Source organism: Sparus aurata, chromosome 17, assembly GCF_900880675.1.
Source record: "Sparus aurata chromosome 17, fSpaAur1.1, whole genome shotgun sequence".
Classification (NCBI taxonomy): Eukaryota; Metazoa; Chordata; class Actinopteri; order Spariformes; family Sparidae; genus Sparus; species Sparus aurata.
In genome coordinates this window covers 22,246,171-22,264,004 of record NC_044203.1, presented here as the reverse complement: position 1 = coordinate 22,264,004, position 17,834 = coordinate 22,246,171, and the positions used below count along the sequence as shown (strand labels likewise).

Genomic DNA, 17,834 nt, shown 5'->3' with positions numbered 1-17,834 from the left:
GTTGTCTGCGCCATTCTTTGTGAAAGCGTTATCTCAGAAATGCCTGGAGACAATTTGTCAGATTTGGTACAAATGTTCACTATGACTCAAGGATGAACTGGCATCCATTTTATTGTGAAGGCCATATCTCGTGAACACATTGAGGGAGTTTCTTCAGATAACTCCAACATTCATATGATAGCTATGATACAATTTGACACACTAATGTCTAATAGGATGATAAAAGATGAAGTTATGACATTTGATATACAAAGGGTCAGAGGTTAAATGCACTGTGACTGCACAGTTTTCTGCAAAACAATGTTCTGGCCATTATTCAAAGCCACATCTCAGGAAAACCAACTAAACTGGTGTGAGGAGACACAATTGTGATGCGTTAATCCTAGTTTCAGTTCTTAACGCTTCATCTGCATTTCATCCTGTTGGATTTACGAGACTTTATGAATATACAAGGTTAGAAAGAAGGTGAGGTCTTTGGTTTCATTGAATATCAATATTAAATGTACTGTTTGCAAATTTGTCCCACCAAAGATGTTTTTACTTGTTTACTGACGGACACAGTACACATGAGTGATGTATTACTCTGTGTTTGCCTTTGTGAAGGAATCAACTCCTCCTGCCTTTGCCACGCTGACATTCACATCATCCTCTCTCTGTCCACAGGGATGCTTTTTTTCTGGCTGTCCCTTCCTTTTACATTCATCTGAATGGGTGCAGCAACAGCAACACGGCTGATGGAATCAGAGGAGAAGACGAAAAAGAAAAGGAAGAGGGTGAGATAGACTTACAACGACTTCACGTTACTCAGTCACTCGGCCTCTGTTTTGTCAGTCAATCATTGTGCCTCTTTGAGAGTAGAAACTGGAGTCACCCGACTGGTTAAATATTGAAACTTTTTACATAAATACTGCATATCCAGACAAGATCTCAGAGAAACAACAGTGGATCTCTGCATGTGCGAAGCGAAGCCGTTCCACTCTCCATTCCTCCTCATAATGTAGTGAACCTCCACGGCTGTAGCTCCAGCGGTAATGTCACACTCACAGTAACAGAAACGCGCATATAATCTATACGGCTGCCTCCGTGGGAAAAGCAACATCTCGTGCGGGTTTACCTTCCCACCGCATACTTCTGCGTAATGATTAACGACCTCATAAAGTCTGCGCAAAGAAAGAAGGGAGGCAGTGTTTGCATTAAACCTTTAAAGTGGAAAATGCATCTTCTCTCAGGATCAGATTCTGGATTAATGGGTTCAGAAGGCAATCAAGAAATTCAGGTAGTGTGAATTATGTTTTTGAGATATAGACCGGCAAATCCTCAGACACACACACACACACACACACACACATACACACACATATACACCTGCGGCTAAGCATCACTCACAAGTCATTAATCGTCTGACAACGAGCAGCATCGGCCCGTGGAAGAAAACCCTGATGCTTTTGTACCGCTGTATACGATTTCTCAGTCCTCACTGTAAGCCATTTATCATGTGTTAGTAGCTGCACTGTGCCTCCTCAATGATGGCCGAGGGAACAGTAGGAGAAGAACTGAAGACTGCTGTTTCAGGTGTATAGGGATATAGGTGTGTGTGTGTGTGTGTGTGTGTGTTTGTGTGTTTGTGTCTGATGCAGCTGAGACAAGAAAACAAGCTGCAGGGATGTTTGGATGATGAAGCCATTGTGCTTGTTAGCACTAACTGCCTCCCTAATATGCCAATCGTGCACATCCTGTCAGGGCTTCGGCTTAAATAATGCGACTTCTTTAAAGTGAAACCCAAGCGCCTCGTTCTCAAAAGTTTCTGCCGCATAGACTTTATAATTGTGCCTGATTTACCGCTTTCTATTTCGCTCTCTGCAGCATTTCGCTCCCGCAGTTTTCCCTCTCACACATAGCAAAGGAAATATGTGGGGCTATGTGTTGGCGTGAGCTGAGCAAAACATTAAACAGTTACAAAATTGTAGGAACTTTGACCCGCCCTGACTCTGATAGTCAGGCTGAGTCAGTGTGGGGGTTTTCCTGAATGAGGTTATTCATCCAGTTACTCCTTCCAGAGACTAGTTAAAAGGCTGGGTTTGTATCTGAGAATGTCATCATGTCATGGAAAAAGGTCAGTGATGTTGGGAAACATGGTTTACATTTTTACTGGTTGCAATGAAGAGTGTGAAGAAAACAGAGAAATTAGTGACTGATTTAACTTTTTCACCAGGAGAGGTTGTCTAGAAAAAGAGCAGGTGGACTCGCATCCTTACAATTTCCCCACACACACCGGAGTCGGTGAGTCTCTGTGATTTGTGTCTCAGTAAAAGTGCTGTTGTTTCTTTTCTATGTATCCGATCTCGAACTTAATGTGATCTAATTTTTCTTTTCAGAAATATTGTCTGCAGATCCTCCCTGTGTTGCTTTGCTTAAGATGGAGTCTGCTGTTGGTGTGCTGGTGTCCCAGTTCAAGGCGTACGCTTGCAGTGATGGTTCCTCTGACACACTGAGCAGAGATGAGTTCCATAGACTGGTCACATCAGAGCTCCCTAACTTTGTCAAGGTAAGGATGCACTGATGCATAAGTGTTGTGTCGTCGCATTTGATTAGTTGATTTATCGGTCTGATACATCCATTATAACATTTACTCACTTATTACTTTGTTTGTTTGACTGTTTTGGTTTAAAATGTGCCATAGCTATGCTGGTTTCTGCTGCAGAGATGGAAAACTACATTAAAATTTAGTGTACTCTTGCTGCTTTGAATATATTCCTAAACTGGTAATAATTTCACTTAAATCTGTGATATTTTATCTTTTGTTCTTGTCAACAAATCCCATGAAAAGACCAAAACCAACACTGAACTGACTAATATCTTATTAGCTTGTGCCATACAGATCCAGTGTTGTCCAGAAACTATTAAAAAACACAGTTGCATTGTCTTTTTTCATTACCATGAACATGGTTGTTGGTGTTCATCCTGAGCTGATTGCAAAAACATCATCTTGCGGCCATAAATACACATTTGTGCTCCAAATGTGCATTAATCCACAGCTGAGAATAGTCCTCAACAAATCCACTAATTACTCCTTTATGAGTAACATTTGCTTGACACTACAGTGCCAAGCTGTTTTAGGGAATGACATAGCCTTTTTAAGAGTAAAAATATTTATCTGTGGCTAACTTTTAGTAGGAACGAAGGCGTTTGTGGCTGAGAGCCACAGACAGGCTGGGATTAATGAAAGAATGCAGAAATGGACAACGCCTTATTGTTTTTTGTCTTCTCATAGAAATCGTTGACAATAACAAAAACATGAAACATCACCAGCCTTGTCATTACATTTCTGATGAAGTACTGTCCTCAGCTACATGTTTTAACTACCTGCAATTAAAGCGATAACAGACAATCAGGAAGATATTGTAAATTTGATCTGCATCTCTTTGTTATGCAAAACAGCTTTGTCATAAAAGCAGACTCATATTGAAACAGGCATCATCTGGAAGCCACATTGGTCCGCTCTGCTCTGACCATGTAATTAACTGTTAGTCATACTTCTCTTCAAAAGACTACTTCTGTTCTGTTACGTGGGCAGTTTTCAATGCATGTGGTCGTTGCTGTACTTCAGATTCAAATAACAGTGAAGCTGCAGAGTATTTATTTCAGAGTGTTTGGCTCTTTCCACTCCTGCCTGTGATCTCTGACAGAAATGAGCAGTTGTATCTCATGCTGGAACAGGATATGACTCCTTGTTTAATGTTGTGCTGTTTTGCACACAAAAACAAAGAGTTTGTCCCAGAAAAGGAGTTGCCAGCCTCCAGAGACCACTTGTCTATTAGTGGTTGTGTTGTCATCACTCTGCATGTTTCACCAGAGCACAATGGCAGAAAGTAGCAGTTCCTGAGGCCCAAACGACGAAAAAAAAAAATAAAGCCTCCCTTTTCCAAGTGTGGAAAATTCCATGTGTATCTGCCTGTGTGAGCAGCTGAAATAATCGCAGCGGCCACTAGATGGCGACAGAGTCGTAGACCCCTTGTGCCAAACCACCTCTGCTGATGTTGCATGAATTATTTAACTGGTATACGTGCCAGTGGTGTCAGCTTGCCTCTGTCTCATCGCCCCACACGCTCCACCAATAACATCAGCCTGCTCCACACCGACTCAATCTTTTGTTTTTCACTACTTGAAGTTGTTCCTTTTATTCTCTCCTGCAGAACGCTGGCGACCCCGCTGCCATCGACCTGCTCATGAGCTCATTGGACAAGAACAATGATGGAGAGCTCAACTTCCTGGAGTTCTGGCAGCTGATTGGGCAACTTGCGAGCAAACACGGGGGGTTCAGCCAATAGAGCGTCCTTCAGATACACTGTTCCAGTGCCATGTGTGTTACTGACTTGTCTGTGAGCCAAATGGAAAACACCCTAACGTCTGTTTCTGCTGCAGGATTCTCTGTTTTTATCAGTAGTCTGCGTTTTCTTCTCACCTTGTCATCACCGGCGACTGCCAAACTGGCACAGGCTCTGTCACAGAGCACTACTGAACACTTTCAGCAAAATATCCCAACCAGCCCTGTTTCCTAGCGCACACACACACACACACACATACACATACACAAACACTGACAGCTGCTTGTGCTTACAGGTCTATGCGAAGGCATCTGAAAACCGAGAATGTGTGTCAGCACTGTGTGTTGTGCTCTTGGCTCGTCTAATTCTGGGAAAACGCACCTGGTGTTGATTCTCATCTCCGTCCAGGAGACAAACAGAGGTGTGGTGCCGGCAGAGCAAGCTCTGTATGTATTACAGCTGGAAATAAATGTAAAGAAATAATATCAACATAATGAGTGATTCTTGCTGATCAGGCCCTTCAGCTATCAGATTGTTCGAAAGTTTTCTTTCTAGTGAAAACTGTGTTTCCATTCTTTGCAGAGGTGGGTGAGGTTTTAGGGTGTGGCCTGCCTACATCTGTCTGTTGGGAGAGCTTTGAACACAAGCGCACTTTATAAGACATGAGCGCGCGCCTGTCCCAACATGCTGAGAGTGTATGTGTCATAAAAAAAACATCTATTAAACAGATAGGTATAAAAACTCAAAATATGTATCAAGCCACGTTATAAAGACTCGTTTTCCCTGAACTGCGGAAATGTTTGTTCCAAAATGTTGCTGAAAAATCGCCTTGTGTTGCTCAAGCTGCGCCTCTTTCCACATTCCTCCTCTCCCAGGCACACGCCCTATGACAATGAGAGAGAGAGAGAGGGAGAGAGAGAGAAAAGTTGGCTGGAGTGAGAAGTTAAATCACGGAAAAGATATGTGTTGCAGCTTAATCTTGCTCAAGACCGGAGAGAAGGATCTGTGAGAGAGAAAGGAGAGCAGCTTCCACTGAAAGAGTTTCTTTGTTTTTCGTGATCCCGTCCTAACGGTGAGTGCTTTATTCTCATTCCTGTGTGCTCGTCCTCGTCAGGAAAAAAAAAAGAAAAAAAAAGTGATCAGTTTAAGCTTATTTCCTCCACCGTGTCATGAATTTTGCATAATTAGCGGAGCGTCTCTATTGTCGTTACCCGGCTTGGTGGCCGCAGGGATCAGGTTCCCCCTCCTTGGTAATTGATCCCCCAATCCCTTTTACACTTCCAGAGAAACACGAGGCTCGAGTTAACTTATTTATTCGCAGCGTGTCAGTCCTGCCTCTGGTCGCTCTACAAGTTGTCAGGATTAGTTCGGGCTGAATGTAAATGTGGTGGACGCGGACGAGTCCCTGACATCTCCGTTACGCACGGCGGTGGCTACTTTTGGCGTTATGCGCCGAGGCCTTTCGTGCCCCGTTAAACAGTCATACCGCTTATGGCTCAGATTTTTTCTTTCTTTCTTTCTTCCTTGCTCTTATCAGTCTGAATTATTCACGTTATGATAAGACTCGGGTAGCTTCGACCTGGTGTAGTCAATGACGCGCAGGAGAAATAGCGACCTGGGCGATGACAGGTAACATGCTCATGGAGGAAATGAGTCAGTCACACCCAGCGCAAACAACACCAGCAGGGTGGAGCTGATTGGTCAGCGGGGTTAATCAATGCTCATGAGCTGTCAGTTGCCAAGAGCAGAATATGCTGACCCTGTGTGGTCTGAGGTCAGTCCGGGGGAACCACTGTGGAAGATGTGAAGAAGTTCTGGAGTGGTTGGGTTGGGTGGCCCCGAGTGACTTCACCTGTAAACTGGTTTGAACTTGTCAAGCCAGGGAGCTGATTGCAACACCGAAACTCCCAGCACAGGCCCGCACAATAGTCAGGTGTTATTTGGTTTATTTGGGAGGTACCGTTCACCTGCACTATGATGCATGTGGGAACTTTCAGCAGGGACGCTGTGAGAAAAGGCACAGACAGGTATGTTGGCAGAGGGAAGGCCTGGTGGAGATGACAAAACATGTCAAAATGAAGTGAACAGATCACAACAGAAAACCTGCTCAGAGTCAACTAAATGATGGTGCGCAAGTTTGATAATACCAAAAATATTTTAACATATCAACGTGAAACACCACCGTTAATAAATGTCAAATGTATAGTTAAATAAACTTTAGTTATGATTGTGTCTCTGTTAACAAACGATGAAATGCTGAATAATGCCAAACCATTTATCAAGCAGTTTTTTATTGTAAAGTTGTAGCTGATGTTTATGGTACTTTATAAATGTTAATAAACTATGTGAAACTCATCTAAAATCATTATCTGAGTGATAAAGTTGCCCTAATGAATGGTTTATAAAGCATTTCATTGTTTGCATGCCGACAGTGAAATGACTAATAGCTAATGTTTGATCAACCATTTATCGATGATGGTTATAGTAAACCTTTCATTGATCCAATTTAAAACCAGCTATCACAGTTGTTTCTTTTTAAATCTACGGATCAGGATCTCTTGCCAGAAACAACGTCAGCAGAATATGAGAGGCCATCTTGAGATCCCACCGGCCGCCCCCGACACCCTGACACCCATGACTCTCCAACCTATGAGTACTCAGTAGTCTTTACAACATTATAACAATAATAATACTATACTTTATTTATATAGCACCTTTAAAAACTGAATATACAAAGTGCTGTAACAATCGAGAAAAAGCAGAAAACTCAGGGAGACGATATTGCAGGATAAACACTCAACAGTCAAGCCAAACATTATTACTGAGTAGTCAGTGCTCGTGGGTCGGACCACGGCCTTCTTCGATCTCAGCCTTCATTAAGAGTTCAGCTTCACATCTCTTAATTGAGGGGCCAGGGGCTTGGGGTGGGGCCTTCTCTACATCCTACCCCCCACACTTCAAGGTCCTTTTAGGCAAGTCTTGCAATGAGGAAGCCATCTTGGAAAATAATTCAGGCTAACAAGACCATGCCTATACCTGTAAGAACGGGGAGAGAGCCATAACTTCACCTTAAACTGTCACAAGGACATAAAACTGTATGTATAGAATCACCAGTCAAAGCTAATTTAAAGGAGATTCAAAACTTGCCGGCTCATCCCACCAGAGCACTTGACCAAACGCAGGTTTTGAGTCTGTATGTCTAAAAACCTCTCCCTCCTTGGTGACCCTGTGCATTAGCTCCTCCGTACCCTCTACGAGTCTGCCTGCACTGCAGCTGCTCCAAATCGGTTGAACGATTGGCGGCCATCTTACCCGGTTTGGCTGTATTAAAGTAGACCACTGGCTGTTTTCGTGGGAAGGGGACGGACACGTGTCATACGTCTGCCATCTCTGGCTTTAAGGACCTATATTCAAAAAGTGGTTTGCCTCTCATAACGTCTCTGCTTCTTCCGACGACACCTATCTTCGAACCCCGCCTTCATTTTGATGTCAGTTGTACACCTGTAATGTTTTGTGTCATGCATGGTTGCAACAGTGGGTGTCTCCGGGACCACATTTTTGCCGTGATGACACACATCCACAAACACACACAGACTCTCAAGATAAAAAAACAAAAACGCTCTTTTACCTTTTTTTTTTAGCGTTTTAATGTTTTTTTTTTTACATTTATTTTTTTTTTTATTATTTTTTTTTTTACCTTGTTAGTCTGTGAATGTGTTGTTGTTGTTGTTTCTAACCAGCTTCTTCAGTAATCCATCTGCACATTCAGCCGGACAGACGTGTCTTTATTTAGAAACGATCCCGAGACACAAATTAGGTTTGGAATCACTGAAACTAGAGTGTCTGCGGTGCAAACATTCCAATAAAAAAAAAAAAATGCCACAAAAAGGGAGCAGAAACGGCAAATGAGACAATGCTCTGGGGCCTCCGCACAGGCATTCATTACACTTGAGTCATTCCAGTTGGCGACTCCACGCTGCGAGTCTGAGCGGAGCGCACGTCCTGAGAGAGAGAGATGAGGGGAGATGTACACGGGCTACCTCTCGCTCTTATCAGACAAACTGCATGTTCCTTTTCTAGCCATTTGTAATTATGTGGCCCCGATGACTTCGGTTCTGACTGAGGCCTACTCGGTTTCATGTTCATCTCATTACGCTCCAAAGAGACGCTAATGGATGGTGGCCCCGTCAGGCATTTTGATGTATGGCCCATACAGCGGCGAACACGTGCAGACACACTCGGGGTCCGCCCGCTCCCGCGCTGCTGTTCGTCTTGTACGGGGTGTTAGGAAGGTGTGGGGACAATTATAGTGACCCATTAAATAATAATGAACAGCATGATGCTCTCCAGCATGTAGGAAAGAGTTGTGCGTTCACCTCTGTGTGTGTGTGTGTGTGTGTGTGTGTGTGTGTGTGTGTGTGTGTGTGTGTGCTGGCATGCCAGGGAGACATGAAACAGAATCCAGGGTATGGGAGCCTGCTCTCACTCACCCGCTAATTAGGTTAATGCAACAGAAGTCCCTAATTGGTGTTGTCCTCCTTCAGATATGTGTCTCTCTCTCGTTATCTCTCTGTCTGTCTATATGTACTGCATGTCCATGTGTATGTGTGTGTGTGTGTGTGTAGGTTAGTGTAGGTGCACGGTGCGAACGCTGAGGTGTGACATCTGTGTCAGATGGGAGATTTACTGGCTTCTACAGTTACTCTAACAACATCGCCACGGGCAGCCATCGTAATAACCCCGCTGCCTCCTGGTAGTTTCCAATACAGCGCTGGAAATCCTGCAGCCAGGCCTCACAGCACACACTGCTGTGATACTTATCGACTCTGCTCAAGTATCTGCAGCGTTTATCCGGGCCCTTTTATTTTCTCTGAGCAGAAGCCGTTTGAAATGTTGTCCGTGGAGACAGCAGAGAGCTACAGGGGTTTGTTTTGTGGGCTGAGTTATGTCCGGATACGTGAGGCTGCACACGTACCGGTCGTACCGCAAACATATTCTGTGTCTCATTTCCAGATGAGAAAATACACAGCGTGTGCTGAACAGTCATTTTATAGTCTACAGTTTTTATAAGTCAGTTATTATTACCAGAATCACCAGCTACAATATACTAAACTACTGTCATACTGTTTGTTTTTTGCAGTGAGTATACACAGCAGTGGGATGTAACTAAGTACAAGTTCTATACTAAACTGTGACATAGGACACATTTTTAGATACTTAAAGGTGCACTATGTATTAATAAGAAACTTATTATATAGCATATAACCATATAACAGGCGCAGCTGACATTTTTCTGGATTAAGCACTTTACTTTTAAATAATATTACTGTAAAAATACATTATTTTGATGATACTCAGATACTTTTACTCCTGTAAATGATCTGTAAACCTCCTGCACTCTCGGGTATGCAAGAAATAATCGATCTACATTTTTTGTCCCATACTACATACTGATAGTATACAGATTATCGTAAATACACAATGTAATTTATAATGTTTTTGAAGTTAGTTCACAAAGAATACAAATGATGATGCTCCCAATTGAACTTTGGCGTGTCCCTGCTGACTAGACATCACAGATAAACTTATAAACCCATAATACAAAATGTAGGCTTTATAAGTTGTTTGTTGTTTTGTTTTCTGAGTTGTTTCTGGGTTTGCTTTATGACCCTCCACGTTAAGTTTTAATCGTTTGCAGCTGGCACATTGTGGGGGCAGAGCGTACACTAACAGCACATTCAAAAAACAGTTGGCAGTGAGTTATCGTGTCGTTTGGAATTAGGACACAGCTGACATCTTGGTGGAGCTCCACCATCATCCATAATTTATATTAGTTTACATTTTCTGCAGCTGTGAGAAGCTCCTCTGTCTCATTTGTGCATTGTGAGACAGCAGGCCAGTGTCACAGCACACATCTCTACCTGACGCTGTCAGAAAAGCACAGGTGTTGCTAATGTCATTAACGGCGGCTCTGTTCCATTCATGTGTCCCAGTAAGTCATGACAGTGAGGCAGCATCGACAGTACCACGACCCTGAAACTGGAGCTGCTGGAGGGAATTCAGCCATTATTGATTGTATCATGTACACCTGTGATTAAGGGTTGCTTAATTGAAGAGGTGAACTTTGTCACTTTTCTAGTGTGTGCAACATCATCAAAATGTGTTTAAAATTAAAATGTTGTAAGCTTTTGTTCCGCTACTAGAATGACATCCAGTGAAAGCATAAACGCGTGTTCATCTCGCTTCTGTCCTTCCTGCATTGCAAGGTCCAACTAGCAATGAGCGGGTGAGTGAAATGAACCGAGAGCTGCTCATCTCAGATGTTCAGTGGAGGATTTAGAGTCAATAACGGGCAGCATTAGCTGTTTCAGGCTAGTTTTAATCCACTGCTTTGTCAGCTCGTGCTTGAGCACAGTGTGCAGAGTATTCCTGCAGTGTGAGGGGAAGTGTGCTGCAGCAGACGGGCCGCAGGCAGTAATCTGAACCTGCGGCCTCCCGCTGGCTTCTGGGGATCAGATGTCCACCGTCAGAGATCACAGCTCCCATTGTGTTTACCTCAGAGACTCCCCTCCTCTTCAACCTTCCATCACTCCCTCTTTCTCTCTTGCTCTGTTTACCTCGGAGAGCCTCCAGGCTAGCCCCCCCCCCCCACGCCGCCTCCTCTCCTCCTCCACTCCTCCTCCTCTTCTATGCTGACATCACTCGTGTGTCTCACCTTTCTCACATCCTGATGTTCAGGGGACATATCCAAACACTAAAAATACACAAACAACTACATATGTTCTTCAGTGCAGCACATTTATGGCTTAAATGGTAGACAAGTTTACTTTGTTTGCAGAATAGGGTGGTTTTTGACTTAAAAGTCTGGTGTGTGTATTTAGGGGCAGAAATGAAATATAACATTCAGAATGATGTTTTCCTTATTGTCTAATCACCTGAAACTAAGAATTGTGTATTAGTTATCTTAGAATTAGCCTTTAATGTAGATATAAAGAGTCTGCCATGTTGTGTCGCCGTGTTTCTACAGGAAAGTCAAACAGTAGAAAGGGCCTATCTTGTTTTTAGTGGGGAGGGGAGGGGAGGGTGAGAGAGATGAGGAGGTATTTGTAGATTATGGTCGTGACCTGCAACTAAACCATGACACGCTGGACCTTTAACTGAAATGTGTTATTAATAATGTTCACCAACTAAATGTGAAGTTCCATGTCCCCCCTTCCATTGCATTCGTGTCACAACACTGCTGTTATTTGACTCAACTGCATCCTCTGGCTAACATAAATGTTGCTAATGCTAGACACTAACCCGAAAAACTTTTTAGAAATGTTGTTTTTAATGAAAAGAGGATTCTGCACCTTTCTACAAGCTCTGTAGATTTATTATTTTAAAAAAATCCTTTTTTTTAATTTAAAAAGGTTAACCCCTTAATGCATGCATTTCATGTCAGTCTGCTTCTAGTCATATCACATATATTAAATGAAGTGATACCCTACATAATAATTTATAATATGATTGAACAGAGAATCCCACACAAGCACAAGGACTCCAAGGTTACAATGTACTCTCTTCTGCGACAACGCCCTTTCATCCACCCCAAGACTCGATGCAAATATATTTTGATATTAATAAAATTCATGGCAACTGTTCCCTATGGCATGATGTCTGAGTGCCTAAGATTGGCCGTATCTCTCCTTGCCACTTCCTACATTGAATTCTCCTTATGGCTTTTTGTCTCTCTCTCGTTTAGATATGGAGTCAGCAATTAAGACGATGGTGACCACATATCTTGGTTCTTCCAGGGGGAAGGATGGCCTGAGCAGCAAATCCTTCCAGAAACTGGTATCTAAAAATCTTGGCAACATCATGGAGGTACGAAACTCTGTAACTTTTCGCTGCTGTCCATCGCACTGCGCTGTGAACAAATAATCCATCAGTGCGTTGGAATGTTTTTTATCTTATTTTACCATATTAACACTGACATTTCCTCCCGTCTGCTTCTGTGTACCTATTTGTGTTCAGGATACTAAAAGCACCTCCGCCGTTGCAGAGATGCAGCGAGGGCTGGACGAGAACAATGATGGAAAGGTCAGCTTCCAGGAATACCTCACTCTGATTGGCTACTTGGCCAACTCCATGAGTGACAAGCTGCAAGGCCAGACCAACAGCGGATCCAACGCAGAAGCTTCATAGATGCTGCAGTGTTTAGTTGATCAACAAATGAACGGCCATTTTTTTTTACACATCTCTTCTCATTTCCAAATGAGCAGAACATCATATATGCATTTTTTTTTTTTTTTTTTTTACGGCAGTCCATAATCATTTTCATACAGTAAATCAACCAGCTGTATAAAGTTCTAAACTACACCTGTCTGTCCAGATCAACCTGTTCTTTTTGTTTGTTTTTTTTCTCAATTTATTGATCTCCTCTGTCAAGGACATATTGAAGGACTCTGAGCTGGGAGTGTCTTTTTTAGTACCAATTATACAAAGGATGCTTACTGTATTTTCAAAATAAAAGCTTTATATTATAAGAACTATTTGGTGAGTAGTTTTTAATTTCCTCCAAATTAAGTTGCATTTTCCTTTCAAAATTCTAGCATTGCTACCCATTGACTTCCATTAAAATTCTGCTGGGGGACTCAATTGTATACAAATGTTCTCACCGTTGTGTGGGGTACAAAAGTCTGACATCAAACCCTGGAAATAATCAGAACTTTTGAGGTTAGTGGAGGATAGAAATTAGTTAAAGTGTTAGATGTCAAATTGTTATTGGCTTTCTCAGCCTGAAATTACAGCTAGACTAAAGGTTTCACAGCGGCCAGTGCATGTAACTCTAAAACACATTGCAGACACTGTATCAGTCGTATCCAAAGCACGATCAGGTAAACCCAAAGTGACCACACCCTCAGAGAATCAATACATCAAGCTTCCTGAACGATAGAAACGCAACTTGATCACAGATACAGAATTTGCTAAATGAACAACGTAAGTTTCCTATCAGCAGAAGTCCTGTCAAAAGAAGGCTGTCTTGTAGTCGTCTCAGAGCCGTCTAAACCACCTCTCTGGAGAGGAAACAAAGCCTAAAACGCTCGAGTCGGGCAAAGAAACACCAGAATCTCGCAGTGGATGACTGGACAAATGTCCTTTTACTGATGAATCCAAATGAGAGATGTATGGCAGTAACAGAGTGGAGGAAAGGACAGAAAAGAGAATGTAGGGGGTGTTTTGGACATCTGCACAGAATTGACTCCCCCCCAACCGAGGAGAAGCACCACTCCACTCTTCAAAGACTCTTCAGACACATCTGGTTTGATCCTTGTGGAGAAGGACCCATACTGCAGCAGGATAATGAGCCCAAACACCCCTCAAAGCTTTACAAGAACTATGTGAAGACCAAAGAAAATCGAGTAGTCTTGACTCCAGCATGCTGCCAGCCCAAGGACCCTTCGTGTTATTTATATGTGTATATTATTTTTCACTGTTCTATTTTTCACCCATATTTCCATATGTACCATTAAATTTGGTGGAAGGAGGGAAGGAGGGGGACTGGAGGAGCGCCTTTGTCAGGTCGTTGGTCCTTATGCTTGTACACTTAGTCACGTATTCTAAATGTATTTAAAGCCTCATGATTGGCTGTCCAATCCAACCTCTGGTACTGAAACAGAAAAAGATTTGATCACGAATCCTTCAGGGAGGCCCACTGAAATACAGTATGTGTACAGTGGTTTCCCTGATATGCTTTGACATTGTCCCACAGGCTCCTCTGCAATGATATCTGCTCCCTCCACAGCTACCAGCAACACTTGCTAAATATAGCTGTGACATCCCTGACTAGTCAAGCTCAGCCGCCTTTATATGCATCAACTATTGCAACCAGATCCTGACATACAGCATGCGCTTCCCATTGTGCCCCGTCCTCCACTCTGCAACACTATACATACACACATATGGTGCATGAACACGGTGCTGACACAAAATACCGCAGTGAAGAAGACGCACTTAGGAAATCAAACATACATTTATGACGGCGGTGCTGTTTGTGCATTCATGTCGTTGTTGTTTTGTTTCTCGAGATCATTCATTCAAGTGTGCCTGATTTCTATGTGTACTCTTTCTTTCCGTGCCATTTGGCTCTCACTGCATCCATTACGCTAATTTAAAGGGGCACCACGTAGTTTTGGAGGAGAAATTCAAACTCCGAATTTTTTATATTTACACACTCAAAAATATTTATTTTCCGTAACTGGATAAACAAAATGTTCTCAAAAGAAAAAAAAAAAAATTGAAGATAAAAAGATGGCAGGGTCCGCCAGTCATAAACAATGTAAGAACATTAGATGTAAAAGCAATGCAACAAATGTAACAGTGTGCACCTTGAAGTCGGACAGACTGGATTAACCGTTTGCATAAACTATAAGCATTTTTGCTAATTCCTCCTTTGTTTTTCCTTTTTCGTGTGTTTTGTGCATCCAGAGTGTTTTGGTGCTTCAGGTGTGAAGGAGTGTGTGAAAGTGTGTGTGTGTCTGTGTGTGTGTCCTCGTATTAGCATGTCTGCCTTTGTGTGTGTTTTACAAAGACTTTGTATGGGGATTTCTCTGCATGGCTGCCAGGTGTGATGGCTCCATTCATCGGTGCTACACTAATCCTCCGGATACTGTATCAGGCATGACCCCCACCCCACCCAATCTCCTGCAGTAAACAACTCACACGTTCCCCGACACTGTTTGCTGCTTAAACCCAGACACATTTTGGAAGGTTTATCAAATGATTCATCGTAGTCTCGGTGCAGTATTTATTTTAGCACTCCCTGTCAGCCTTTCCTTTGTTTTGACATGCAGAACGAAATGGTTGCACAACAGGGCAGCAAGATAATCCACTGTCAAGAGAGGCGAGGTGTAGCATAGCGAGTGATACGTCACGACCAGTGTGTTGAGCTCATCAGACTCTGATGTCTTGAGACTAATCCCGTGTCTGTCAGGCTCACTAATTACACTTTGTACCTGCTGTGTTACTTAACTTTCACATGGACCAATATCTGAGAATCACACGAGCACATTTAAAGTTCTCGGGAGCATCTGTGCGGTGCATTGTTGTCATATTATGGGTACTTTTCTTCAGTTTACTTGCTTGCTGTAGTTGTCATCTCTGTCTGAAGGAGCAATGGGGGGAGCGGGTGGATCCTTCATGTGTCCATTGAGCGGACAGCAGGTGTCTGATGCGTAAACAGAGAAGGAGGAGGAGGGGGAGGAGGGGGATGGCAAGGAGGAGAGGAGCAACAGGTGGAAGGAGGGACAGAAGAGGAAGGGGTGAGTGGGATGGGTGGAGTGAGGGATGTATTTAAGACGCTGTCCTGCTCATCCTCCCCATCAGTTCGCTGCCGTCTCCTCTCTTTGCACTTGACCAGCAGGCCAGCACTCATCCTCCGACTCAGGTAAGACGTGATGCAGGGGACACCTGTGTCTCTGCATTTCTTGCAGCTTGTTTCTCACTGTTTCGACTCTAAGAAGTAGATTTCTTGGGGTGCAGCTACTGTTGTCTGTAGGTGGACTCCCTGTTTGAACAAGGACAACAGGAAGAGCTTTCTATTTTTTCACTGAGAAGTAATGCCACCTTCATTTATGTCGGACAAAGCCAAACAAAAATGTCCTCTCGATCGTTTTCTGTGCCACCGATTCATGAGAGTTTGGATCGTTGCTTCCACCAGGAGAAACCGGTGTAAGGTGTGACTGACAGTTAGGAAAAGCCTTCACAGGTCAGAGGTGATGTAGGTTCAAGAAAGGCAAGGACTTACACCTGTCTCTGGTGTTTTCTGCCATCCGGCCTCAAGCTAAAGTAAAAGCCCGATCAGGTTGCCTCTGTGTGTCCTGGTTACATCTCCTGCACTGGTTGGGCTGATTTATCAGCTTAGAGTTTCACTCTTATCAGCTGGCTCACATGTCCGGCTGCTGAGTATGTCCTGACTCCCAGAGGTCCGCTCGCTGGGGCAAGGCAACAAACAGATTGAGGATCAGTTTATCTCCAGCAAAATCTAATCAGGTCCACTGGAGGGGAGGAAACACTCATGATGAGGAAACTGTGCAGGGTTTCAAACTCTGGCACAGCAGAGAAGATCAGTTTCTAGCTATCCTGCTGGTAGTATTGCATCCATCTGTCTGTCAGCCAATCAGAAAAGACCGTTCAGGCATTTTTGTGCAGGAGAGAGCAGGAGAGTCTGTAGCCTGTATTGATTTGCAGCAGTCCTGTCCTACATGCTCTGGAAAGCAGGTTTTTGCAGCAGTCCTGACATGGACTTTCTTCTCTTCTCTTCCCAACCTTCATCTTCCTCTTCTGTCCCTCTCCAGAATGTCTTTGCCCAACTCAGAGAACGCCTCCACCCTGGAGAGCGCCATGCAGCTCATGATCCAGACCTTCCACAAGTACTCTGGAAACGAGGGCGACAAATACACACTGAGCAGGGCCGAGCTCAAGGAGATGCTCACCGCCGAGCTCGGCAACTACCTTGGGGTAAGGAGATCTATTCTTCAAGATGCACGTATCACACGTGTTTTATAAAACAGATCCGGCCTACATCTCTATTTCTTTATCCTCACACATGCAGAACGCCCAGGATAAGGAGGCAGTGGACAAGGTGATGGGAGACCTGGATTCCAACAACGACGGCGAGGTAGATTTCACCGAGTTCATCATCCTGGTCGGAGCTCTCACCGTGGCCTGTAACGACTTCTTCCTGGAGTACAACGACAAGCCGGAGAAGAAGAAGTGAACCCGTCCTTGGCACGAGTCCACTCTGCAAAGCTCGCACGCTCCAGGGAGGAAACAGTTTAGAAAAGGCAGGAGAGAAGAAGAAGGAAATCCTGTCATGGACAAATACACATACACACGCACACACACACACACACACACACACACACACACACACACACACACACACACACACACACACCGAATAGTCACAGTGAATGTTGGGTGTTTCTGTATTTGTCCAGTCAATCCATTGCAAACTGTGTTTACTACTATGTGAAAAATCTGGAGAGATTTTAAAATCAGTTTCAGCAGCTGTCATTGTTAAAACATGTGAATGTACCTCTGTTTCTTTTTCCTCAAGTGTATTTTGTAACACATTCAAGTGAAGGAATTTCTCCCTGGAAAGAATAAAAGTGACCTTTACTCAGTACAACACAGTGTCGGCTGCACTCTCTGACCGAAAGATGGTGAGCAGGAGCAAACCGCGGGCACCAGGGGGCAGCACGTGGCCCCCTCAGCTCAGTTCTGGCAGAGGATTATTGCATTACCTATAAACTGCTTTGCACGCGCTGCTGCGGCACTTTTATTCCAGCAGCGGACGGATGTAAATCACAGATAGATCACCGGCGAGGAGATATCTATGTTTTATTAATGAAATACAACAGTGTGAGAGGTAGTAGCTAAGTCTCAGGCATGTCGTGGTGCGTTCAAGTTCATCACGCTGCTCCTCCACAAGGTGTGCATGAGCAGGTACCGACTCTACACATA

General features: G+C 43.6%; 3 protein-coding genes across 4 annotated transcripts; all 3 read left to right on the top strand.

Annotated features, from left to right (window-relative positions):
- Nucleotides 1-47: 47 nt before the first annotated feature.
- LOC115567976 (protein S100-A11-like) lies at nt 48-4,814 on the top strand. Of its 2 annotated transcripts, none has more exons than XM_030394957.1 (4): nt 48-773; nt 2,213-2,280; nt 2,376-2,545; nt 4,194-4,814. In XM_030394957.1, exons 3-4 carry the CDS (start codon nt 2,417-2,419, stop codon nt 4,326-4,328), a joined length of 264 nt encoding a protein of 87 aa, XP_030250817.1. In that variant the 5' UTR covers nt 48-773; nt 2,213-2,280; nt 2,376-2,416; the 3' UTR covers nt 4,329-4,814. The 2 variants fall into 2 exon arrangements, with proteins under 2 accessions (XP_030250817.1, XP_030250816.1); XM_030394956.1 differs by lacking the exon at nt 48-773 and adding an exon at nt 2,098-2,113.
- Nucleotides 4,815-5,141: 327 nt separating this feature from the next.
- Nucleotides 5,142-12,856, top strand: LOC115567978 (protein S100-A16). The gene is made up of 3 exons (XM_030394958.1): nt 5,142-5,397; nt 12,070-12,191; nt 12,342-12,856. The coding sequence occupies exons 2-3, from the start codon at nt 12,072-12,074 to the stop codon at nt 12,510-12,512; spliced, it is 291 nt and encodes a 96-aa protein (XP_030250818.1). The 5' UTR covers nt 5,142-5,397; nt 12,070-12,071; the 3' UTR covers nt 12,513-12,856.
- A 2,758-nt stretch (nt 12,857-15,614) lies between these two features.
- s100t (S100 calcium binding protein T) lies at nt 15,615-17,499 on the top strand. Its single transcript, XM_030394955.1, has 3 exons — nt 15,615-15,753; nt 16,664-16,826; nt 16,921-17,499. Exons 1-3 carry the CDS (start codon nt 15,638-15,640, stop codon nt 17,083-17,085), a joined length of 444 nt encoding a protein of 147 aa, XP_030250815.1. The 5' UTR covers nt 15,615-15,637; the 3' UTR covers nt 17,086-17,499.
- The last annotated feature ends 335 nt before the right edge of the window (nt 17,500-17,834 follow it).